The sequence below is a fragment of the Haliotis rubra genome, unplaced genomic scaffold (genome assembly GCF_003918875.1).
Source record: "Haliotis rubra isolate DU_JTF1 unplaced genomic scaffold, ASM391887v1 Scf820, whole genome shotgun sequence".
Classification (NCBI taxonomy): domain Eukaryota; kingdom Metazoa; phylum Mollusca; class Gastropoda; order Lepetellida; family Haliotidae; genus Haliotis; species Haliotis rubra.
Window position 1 is genome coordinate 439,135 of NW_025767547.1, and position 11,663 is coordinate 450,797.

At 40.4% G+C, this 11,663-nt stretch overlaps 1 protein-coding gene across 1 annotated transcript; it reads right to left on the reverse strand.

The window, feature by feature from the left end:
* Window positions 1–6,757: 6,757 nt before the first annotated feature.
* On the reverse strand, window positions 6,758–11,053 carry LOC124262100. Its single transcript, XM_046696545.1, has 2 exons — window positions 11,032–11,053; window positions 6,758–8,803 (listed from the first exon to the last, which is right to left on the reverse strand). The coding sequence occupies exon 2, from the start codon at window positions 8,786–8,788 to the stop codon at window positions 7,100–7,102; it is 1,689 nt and encodes a 562-aa protein (XP_046552501.1). The 5' UTR covers window positions 8,789–8,803; window positions 11,032–11,053; the 3' UTR covers window positions 6,758–7,099.
* Between the last annotated feature and the right edge of the window lie 610 nt (window positions 11,054–11,663).

Genomic DNA, 11,663 nt, shown 5'->3' on the forward strand with positions numbered 1-11,663 from the left:
GCCAGCGGTCTCATTCAGCCACTCAGGTTGTGTGATCACATCAGGCCAGCGGTCTCATTCAGCCACTCATGTTGTGTGATCAAATCTGGCCAGCTGTCTCATTCAGCCACTCAGCTTGTGTGATCACATCAGGCCAGCGGTCTCATTCAGCCGCTCAGGTTGTGTGATCACATCAGGCCAGCTGTCTCATTCAGCCACTCAGCTTGTGTGATCACATCAGGCCAGCGGTCTCATTCAGCCGCTCAGGTTGTGTGATCACATCTGGCCAGCTGTCTCATTCAGCCTCTCAGGTTGTGTGATCACATCAGGCCAGCTGTCTCATTCAGCCACTCAGGTTGTGTGATCACATCAGGTCAGCTGTCTCATTCAGCCACTCAGGTTGTGTGATCACATCTGGCCAGCTGTCTCATTCAGCCACTCAGGTTGTGTGATCACATCAGGCCAGCTGTCTCATTCAGCCCCTCAGGTTGTGTGATCACATCTGGCCAGCTGTCTCATTCAGCCACTCAGGTTGTGTGATCACATCAGGCCAGCTGTCTCATTCAGCCACTCAGGTTGTGTGATCACATCAGGCCAGCTGTCGCATTCAGGGGCTGAGGTCAAGTATTCCAAAGTTGTACATTTACAGGCTGCAATCTTGAAGTGAGGTAATAAACAAAGAACACTCACTCACAGGATCACCAGGCATTGTGTTATGTGCCTGGGACATTCATTGTGAAACAATGTTCAGGGTGTAATACATTGTATATGTGGATTCTGTGAGGGCCACTGGTGTGCCATATTTAGACTTGTACAAGATTTAAACAGAAATATCTAGGTAGTACCACAAGAAGCATAACCAAGAAGCATCTGCCTTAGAGTAATGTATTTTCTGCTTGTGCGTGTAAGGAGAGTTAACTATTGCCTCTCATCTCACATGACATCTCAAATCACCAGAAGACCAGCATCGTGAGTGAAGATCATCTCACCTTGCCCAGGCCATGTTTGCAGTGTCCGTGAGTTTAGTGTGACGCCTCTTTTAGAAATATTCAGCAATATCACGGCGGGGGACACCAGAAATGGGCTTCACATATTGCACCCATTTGGGGAATCAAACCCGGGTCTTCAGCGTGACGAGCGAACGCTTTAACAATCAGGCTACCCCACCCCCACCCACCCATGTTTTCAAGTTGGATTGCTACTGCTGGTGAATATCACCATCACTGTCTTTATTACTATAATAACTGCTCTTGTATTTTATTTCCTTTGAATTTGTACACACAATTTTGTACTGACATAGTGATATCTTTGTATTGATTTGTGAACATAATTTTGAAAACAGTTGTTAATTACATCATGTTTCTTTTTGTTTATTGGTTTCACAGCTAGTTTCCTAATGAACTGATTCCCAGTTAACTTTTTAGTTACAACATGGGAATCAACATGTAACAATATTATAATAGGGGACGCGGTGGGCGAGCTGGCTAAAGCGCCAGGCTAGTGATCCAGCGAGCTTGAGGTGACGGGATCGAGCCCACATGTGACCGGGTGTAAAAACCTTGGAGTCAACTTCGTGTGCAGACTCTTTCAGTGTTGTCACAACCCCTAGTGTACAGTACACAACCCTGTGCACTTAAATGAACCCACGAATCCGTTGGTATATGACCAGATGGTGGCCACATGAATACGTGCCAACACCCAGTTGCGGGTACAGCAACGTGCAGTAAACTTTGACAAAGTACTGTGACTATGTGTCCCAGTCCACCCAGCTGTGAATGGGTACCTCGTATATCTCGTATATCTCGGTGCGCCTAGTGGCTGCAAGAGTTGTATGCTCCCAAGGGAGTTGAGATTGACAATACGATGTGCCGTTGAGATTGACATCCAGTGAACCAGGGAAAAACAAAGCGCCTTTGAGCAGCTGAGCTGAGCTGGATATCGGCTATACAAATGTTAGTATGTATGTATAAATCAATATGACCATTCTACCTAAATGTTTTGATTTTCAGTCATGCACATCATCTTCCTGTACAGCTCAGTGAGTGAGTGAATGAGTTTAGTCTTACGCCGCTTTTATCAAAATTACAGCAAATATACAACACAAAATGTCATAGTGTAAAAACAAAATGTATTTATTGTGTGAAAAATAAAACGAGTGTCAAAAGTACAGAAGCTCACCTATATCAGGACACAACCCAGTGAGCACAAGTTTCATATGACTTGCGCTAAATCTTAAGAATTGTGATCGCACTAAAACCCTACAACAGACATACTATTTTAACCTAAAACCCAATTTGTTGTATTGATATGTATCAACAGAAATTTAAAAAAATATTTCAATGGAATTCACAAAACATGAGTAGAAGCATAACAGAGATGTACCAAGAATTATTTAAATTGATAGTATTTTATAATTTGGAAGTGCAAAAATTCATGATGCACAAGTATTGAACACATATTAGAATTAACATGAGATCAAGTATTAACACAATGTAAAATTTATATATCATACAGAAGTATTAAATGTGAAGTATAAAATACACAAAAATAATTATAAAATTCACAACCATGAATTTCTGAGGAAGAAAATAACATCTGGTTTAAAACAAACAGTACCAGTCAACAAAGATGAGCAAAATTAACAATACATCCCCAGATCAACACAGGAAAATAAACAATTAAACTTTCCCAAATATGAACACTATCTGTGGTTGCCAATGCCTCCATTTTGTGTAAAACAATATCACGTTACACCTACATGAAATAAATCAAGGCAAGGAAAAGAAAAGAAGTTGGTGCATCATTTCATTGCAAGACAAATAAGGTCACTTATGATGTAAAATAACTGAGGACATATTCAAAATAGTTTCTCAAAGTAACGTGAATACTTTACCTATCCTTCAAATGAGGCTATTGCCTTGATCTTTCTGTAACTGACAACTGGAATGTACAATCACTATAAGTAACCATGGTAACAAATTGTGTCATTTATAACCAGATTTTACCTGCCACAGTATGCCAAATGACAAACAGAACTGGGTTAAAAGTATGCAACAAAATATATGTAACACACAAACAACTGACAGACCAAAGCTAAGAAATACGTCACAAACATAACATAACCTCACTGGGTATAATAAAATCAGTTGCTAGGATACCAGGGCGTTACTGACCAGATGCAGGGGTTGAAGTGACTTTAAAATTGCTAGTGTACTCCGGAACAGTGGCACATGTAAAATCACTTGCCCTGATAATTTTTTCACTATATCGGCCATTTCCTTGTTGATCTTTTAAAATAAACATAAATAACATTGGAAAGTCAACTGGACACCAGTACAGTGTGATATACAAATTTGCTTCCCCGACAGAAAAAACACTGGGCTCAGGCGTCGGGCAATGGGTTATTTCCACTAGAGCTGTGTATCGTGGCCTAAGTGGCGAGACGATATATCCCGATACTAGTTTAATGAGACAAGACGATATATCATGAAAGTATTGGCAAGGAACCTGCGAGACGATTATCATCACGATACAGTGATGGCGATATGATACTTATCCCGATACTTTACAATCCTAAAAACAGGACATATATGATAGATAAAATGACCGAATGACACACACTTAAAAGGCTGTTCATGTAATAAAGTTTCAGCATTTAATGCTTAAGAAAGTACAATCAAACATATTCAGTATGCCTTGCTCTAGGTTTCCCTTGGAAAGTTGTGTTTCTGCACCAATGCTTGCACTGGCAATGTATGCAGTAATTTATACCAGAATCACTGCAAAAAACTCATAAGTATGCTTTCTAAATTTTATCTTCTCTTTCTTAACAAAGCTAAGACATTGTTCATAGTTGTTAATAAATGGTGTTTTTTGTCAAACAACTAAAACATGTTTCAATTACTTAAAGACAAGTCTTTACAGTTCACAGAGATTGTTCACATGCTTTCACTGATACACTTACTCCTTTGTTCATGTAACAAAGATGGCAGACACAAACAAATTCCTTTAAGGTTCAGTTTGTTTTTAAAATTCAGAAAAATGTCAAAGAGACTCCCTTCCTATTACTTATGCAATACTCCCTACAACTTTAAGTAATATTTAAGTAGTATCGGGATATATCGTCTCTTGTGGCGATACATCGATGTATCATGGACCCTCGCGATATAAATATCCTGATATATTGCCTAAACGTGTTTTGTATCGATGCACTCGTATCGCGTAGTTGACGATGCAAACATCGATACTATCGATGAATCGTTACACCACTAATTTCCACCCCTGAGATGGTTCATGATCATGTGACTGTCATTTGTCAAATAGTTCGTGATCATGTGACTGTCATTTGTCAGATGGTTCGTGATCATAGGTTGGTGATGATGTGACTGTCATCTGTACTATAGTTGGTGATGATGTGACTGTCATCTGTACTATAGTTGGTGATGATGTGACTGTCATCTGTACTATAGTTGGTGATGATGTGACTGTCATCTGTACTATAGTTGGTGATGATTTGACTGTCATCTGTACTATAGTTGGTGATGATTTGACTGTCATCTGTCCTATAGTTGGTGATGATTTGACTGACATTTGTACATTGGTTGGTGATCATGTGACTGACATTATTCAAATAGTCGGTCGTGAAGTGATTGACAAGAGCTTGGTGATCATGTAACTGACATTTCTACAGTGGTTGATGAGCATGTGATTAACATTTAATTGATATACACAGAAGCAATGGAAGTGTACATTAATCAGCCTTAAAATTATTTTTTTTCACAATATTCATGGTAACTGGTGTAAACTTGACTTCACTAGTGCTTAGAGTTTGTAGCTGGCCTTCCTTGAACAAAACAAAAATGTCCAGAGGCCCAGATAAGCTGCGTATCCGGGTAAAATACGCATAGAAAAAATAATTGTTGCGCACCAATTACGCATGTAAAATGTTAGATACCCAAAAAGTTTAAAACAAATGCATACGGAATATATTTATAAAAATCACTTGCGTAATGAAAAAGACATCGATTGCTATCAAGTTGTACTGTTAGTATAGGACTTGTGTTGTACTGTCAGTATAGGATGAGGGAATTTTTATGAAATCATTTCCATTTAAGTTGGTTTTGATTAGGTATGACATAAGGCAGAACATACCTGCTTAGTAAACTTACTCAATGACCTATACTTAGGTGAGCAAAATGACTAAAATACGCACATATTTGAAAGCAGTGGGTAACGGAAAATGAAATACCCACTCAACATCCATAATACTCACTCCATAAAAATACGGTGGGTACAGTACCCACATGATCTAAATCTTATCTGAGCTCTGAATGTCTACTATGTTTACATTTTTGCCAATTTTTAGTTCCACTTTGAAGCAGATTTTAGAACTAGTTCAGAATTATGGCCCTAAATGCTATTAGTGAATGGGGACTCATTATATTTTTACCTGTCCCCAACACAATCTCATAGATGCGGCCAGCAGACCAGCATGAATTTCAAAGACTGTGATAATGATGTAAACCAAAGCAATGGGTGCAGAAACACTTTGAACACTATAGTGACATAATACAATATATATGACTGGTAGCGGTGACTTTACTGTATACAGATATCAGAGCAACTGAGCACTGAATCTATTGAAGGAGATTACTTCAAGACACATGGTACAGAATGTACAGACTTTGGCTCTGAGTGTTAAACATTGCACTTAGTCCTGATTAAACAATAGGGATGTCAATCAACGTATTGCAGGTACACCCTCGATGATACTAAACATAATTAACCTATCGGTCTGGTTCCTGCCTGGTCTTTGTTCCTATTTCAGCTTTCAAATTCAGGAAAATTTTGCTGCAATCATCTCCATACTCAAACATAATCCTGGCTGAAGATCAGCTCCATTTTCAATAATAATCAGGGCTGAAGATCATCTCCACTTTCAAACATAAACCTCGCTGAAGATCATCTCCATTTTAATTACAGTCCTGGTCAAAGATCAGCTCCAATTTTGATTGTTGTCCTGGCTGAAGATCATCTCTATTTCTAATTATAGACTTGGCTGAAGATCATCTCTATTTCTAATTACAGTCCTGGCTGAAGATCAAATCTATTTCTAATTACAGTCCTGGCTGAAGATCATCTCTATTTCTAATTATAGACTTGGCTGAAGATCATCTCTATTTCTAATTACAGTCCTGGCTGAAGATCAAATCTATTTCTAATTACAGTCCTGGTTGAAGATCATCTCTATTTCTAATTATAGTCCTGGCTGAAGATCATCTCTATTTCTAATTATAGTCCTGGCTGAAGATCATCTCTATTTCTAATTACAGTCCTGGCTGAAGATCATCTCTATTTCTAATTATAGTCCTGGCTGAAGATCAAATCTATTTCTAATTACAGTCCTGGCTGAAGATCATCTCTATTTCTAATTATAGTCCTGGCTGAAGATCATCTCTATTTCTAATTATAGTCCTGGCTGAAGATCATCTCTATTTCTAATTATAGTCCTGGCTGAAGATCATCTCTATTTCTAATTATAGACTTGGCTGAAGATCATCTCTATTTCTAATTATAGTCCTGGCTGAAGATCATCTCTATTTCTAATTATAGTCCTGGCCGAAGATGATCTCTATTTCTAATTATAGTCCTGGCTGAAGATGATCTCTATTTCTAATTATAGTCCTGGCCAAAGATCATCTCTATTTCTAATTATAGACTTGGCTGAAGATCATCTCTATTTCTAATTACAGTCCTGGCTGAAGATCATGTCTATTTCTAATTATAGTCCTGGCTGAAGATCATCTCCATTTTCAGAGGTGGTACTGAAACCATCTTGGAATGTACATCCATAGCTTTATCTCAAAAAGTGATCTCACATTCTCAGCAACATAAACATTGTATCTCCATGGATGATATGGGTCATATAGCTTTGGCAGTGAGGCAGGTTGTGAGATGACCTGGTTCATCTGTAGCATGTATAGTGAAAAATAACAGATTCATGTTGCATTAAAATGTACAATACCAAAATGGTCAAAAAGCTAAAGTGCACTTCCTGTAAAACTCAAAAAATGTCAAAGGTTCCAGATTTAGGTCTACACACCAGAGTGGCAAGTTTTGTTTAGTTGTGGCTACGAGCTTGCTGTAGGACGTACTTCCCAATGTCTGCGTACATCCCAGTGGCAGCAAGCAGTGTTTCCTGGTCTGAAAACACGTCTGGGTCTGGGGCAGTCCAGTGGACCCCATTTGTCTCTGTCTTCCAATTGAACGGTGAAGAATCTCCAAAATCACTTAACTCCTCTTTGTATCCTGCCCTCCATGTTGGATGACAGTAACCATCGAAGCAGATGACCTGCAGATGTTTGTCAACATGGACACTATCAGGGTGCTGCTCATATACCTTGTAGGGCATGTGGATAGCGTTGTACGACCAGTCACTATCCACATAGTGGCGGAAAGACTCCATCATGAACTGAAGAAATGTTGCTCCTTGTTTAGCCGCCATCATGCCCATGTTAAATGTGTCAGGGTAATGGCCTGTCAGGGGCCAATCCACACATAAAAGTGTCTCATATTTTCTCTGATCTTCTGACAATGGTTTCACCAAAACCACATCCCAATCCAAGTAAACACCTCCATATCTTAAAAGAACATCAACTCTCACAACATCACTGGCATGAGATGGAACTTTCACCTCGTTTCCAAACACAGAGTGAGGGAATTCTCGAGAAATAAACTTCACCTGAGGCAGATCCTTGACTTCGTCCCAGTATGTTCCTTTTGGTTCCTTATTTCCATGAATGTATATCTTTTCTGCTTTCTGGACATACAAAGAGCTGAGGAGAGACAACTGATTAAAGAATGTCATGTCTTTATCTCCAAACCATACATAGTGTACAATGTTCGGGATGAGGTCCTTCTGAGGCATGGCAACCAGGGACTCTTTCTGACCATATCCAACAAATCGTGCCAGTTCACCGAAATCATTCTGCAGGTGAAAGATCTGGTGAGGGTAGACTTCCTTGGGGACAATAACACAGGGAAGCTGTTGGTTCAAGAAGGTGGTGTTGAAGGAACACTGGATGTTTGTAGGTATAGTTAAAACAGATCTTTTGGTGTCCTTTTCTAACGCATTTGGTGACATCATCAGGACTCCACTTGATGCAAAATTAGTTTCCACATGGTTCAAAGATATTGGTTTGCTCATAAACTGTAGGATATTTTCAGAAAGAACAACATTCACACCAAGGACAATACCACCTTGCTTGTTTAACATGTCAGAGATAGATTCCAGTGATTGGTGAGAATCTTCATGACAGGCTCTACCATCTGACAATGGTTCGGGAAACAAATTGGGCAAATCTCTCAAGAGGTCTTCAAAATATTGGTAATAAGCGGGGTCATCCCTCTGTGGTAGGCTGCGGTAGTGGAATATGATCTCACTGGGTTGGAGCAGTTTGTACGCACTGAGGACACTCAGATAATGCTGGAACTGGAAGTTTCCCTTTTGACACCAAAAGTAGTGGACAGTTGGTGGAACAGAACTACGGAGAGTGTCCTTGACCTCCTCACCCGACCTTGACCTAAACGAGATGAAATGGTGATCTGGGAGTACATTGATGAAACCATGCTTCCAGTTTTTCCCGTCTGTGGGGTCGGTGAAGATGGTGCAGCTGTTGAAGTAGACGATGATGTTGAGTATTAGGAGGAGGAGGAGGCAGTAGGTCCATGTCCGTGTCTGGTAGAGCCAGCTGATGTTGGTGAAGTACCTCACCACCCCACACAGACCTTGTCGCAACACTCTTCTCATCGTATCCACCCCAGTCTATCTGTCCAAAACAAAAACACGTATTAGTTGAACAAAACTAAACTGGCAAACGAACAATCCATTTTCACTGAGAACCTTAACGCATTCATTAAAGCTCACATAAAACACCAGTGAATCCCAACATCAATTACACTAAAAAAATACCCAAGTCTCAACAGATAGGGGAGTTCAGATAGTCTGGGTTTTCAGTTAATGCAGATAACTGTATTAAGTTTGAATAAGTGATTTGGGTTCAATGTCACTGTCAACAGTATTTGAATAACAGGGTGTGTCAGCTCAAAACCTGATGTAATGCAGGATATTTTCTATTTTTTGTGTGTGAGTGAGTGAGTTGGGTTTTACACGGCTTTAAGCAATATTCCAGTTATATCAGGGACACCAGGGGGCGGTGGGGTAGCCTACTGGTTAAAGTGTTCGCTTGTCACGCTGAAGACCCGGGTTCGATTCCCCACATGGGTATAATGTGTGAAGCCCATTTCTTGTGTCCCCCACCATGATATTGCTGGAATATTGCTACCAGAAGTCTGCTTCACACATTATACCCATGTGGAGAATCGAACCCAGGCCTTTGGTTTGACGAGCGTCTGCTTTAACCACTAGGCTACCCCACTGCCCATCCATTTTTGAAAACTTGTTAGGATAGTATGGAGCTGACACTGACTGACTGAGTTTAGTTTTACGCCGCTTTTAGCAATATTCCAGCAATATCACGGCGGGGGACACCAAAAATGGGCTTAACACATTGTGCCCATGTGGGGAATCGAACCCGGGTCTTCGGCGTGACGAGCCAACGCTTTAACCACTAGGCTACCCCACCGCCCCATGGAGCTGACAAACCCAAAAACATAATCTCAGCAATTTGGAAGAGAACCCAGCTCCACAGGTTTCATAGCTTCAAGGGAGGCAAACCTGACTCAAAACAAGAGTGAAATGCTGAGTTCTACCCAGATTATCACTGCTGCATCGGTTTGTACTCATGTCATATGAGTATGTCCCATCAGCATTCATAGTTTTGGTTTGTTTGTTGATTAAGGCTTCACTCAGCAATATTCCAGACCCTCCAGATCATTGTTATGTTTGTGCAGATTGTACAAATCGGGTTAGAACTGGTGAAACACACAACGATTCACCAAATAAAAGCTGCAGCCTCACAACATTGCCCTCCATAACATATACTGGCTAGCGACCAATTATCGCCATACCAGTCATCGCCAACACCTGGCTGTAGCACTTGCACAGACATTTTATAACTGGTACCCGGCGATAACTGGTAGCTAGCCAGTAGAAACAGAAACCATATCATTGGATTATTTGATTTCGGATGTCATATATGTTTTCAGACAGCCATATTGGGAAAGATTTCCGCCCGTAACCCCCGTATTTTTTTTAATCATTATATGCCAAAGAATATACGCCTTTGTTTTTTTTATAAACAGCCTATACCTAAACCTAAACCCTAAACATAACCCTAAAATCTAACCACAAACCTAACCCTAAACCCTCGAAATAACCTTAATAAATAGAATACATTCAAGCGGGGGTTACGGGCGGAACTCTTACCCCATATTTATTGCGAATACTAGCCCTATAATGAGAGTTGCGAATAAACACTTGGCATATGTTTGGCTTAGTAAAGATAAAGTTGTCTTGCGTGGAGCTACGATCGCTTTGTGAAACGAGCCCAGGGTCCCGCCGTAACTGCCATACTTTAACATAGACTTACGCCAGTCGTAACATCAACCAGGTGTCCGACCTCGCATCTGAAAGTCGCGGTTCGAATACCATTATGATAATCATCACTATTATCATCTATCACCCGTGTAAAGTAGACAAGTGTAATAGAGACCTTATATTAAATGAGATGAACTCGCGCACCTTCATTCCAAATAGTGGCACTATGTTCGTCAATTAGTTCATGTTCCATTAACAGTTATAACACAAATCCTTGCCACACCAGTGAACACTCATCGCTTATTCAATCAGGAAGTGTTCACTGCATGTCATTTCTGGACTTGGACATCAATCATTCAATATGCATGCATGTCATCTCTGATCGGTATGTCAACATTCACAAAACAAACCTGACAATATATGGGCACATATCACACTTCCCCCTTCTTTGTAAAACGGTAAACCCCAACAAGTGCTGCTGAAGTTACTCCCCTTCGATAAGATCTTTTTGAATGCTATCCACAATCTCCCTGCAGCGACGTTTCGCTCCTTACCTGCACTTTCAACAGCCTATTGTCGTCACGGAGATGACGATGTGGTAGAGTTTAGATGGTTACCCCTTGGGCATCCTGGTTCCCGGGCCTCTCATTGGTTTGTATAAAAACCAATGAGGGGCCCGGGAACCAGGATGACCCCTTGGGGCGTGTTAGGATAAAACTAAGCTGGGCCCCGTCTCGCATATATAGCTTTGCCGAACGTTAGCGCGCGCAAAGGGAGCCCGGAACCAGCTTAAGGATAAAACAGCCTCGTGCCAAAGCGCATCGAAAATCTTTTGCAAAACTGACTCATATCTGAATTAAAAAAATATCAGCCCAATGTGTTTTCGTGTCTTAAAGATCATATAATAGGTATTTACATTCATCCTCCGAGAGAAACGCATACTGTTCACTTAAATATTAGCTCACGCAGTATTTGCAACACTGTTATGTACAGAACGGAAGTATAATCTACTGGACTATGTATTAACTTACGTGCAAACTGGTATTTTTCCGTCAAAGACAGTTTGGCGCAGAATACTTTTAAGTTATATCTTCTCTTATGAAGAAGCTCAATGGAAATTGAGACTCTCCATTAGAGAGGATATGTCCAGATATGCTGTAATCCATCAAACACTGAGTCTACATAG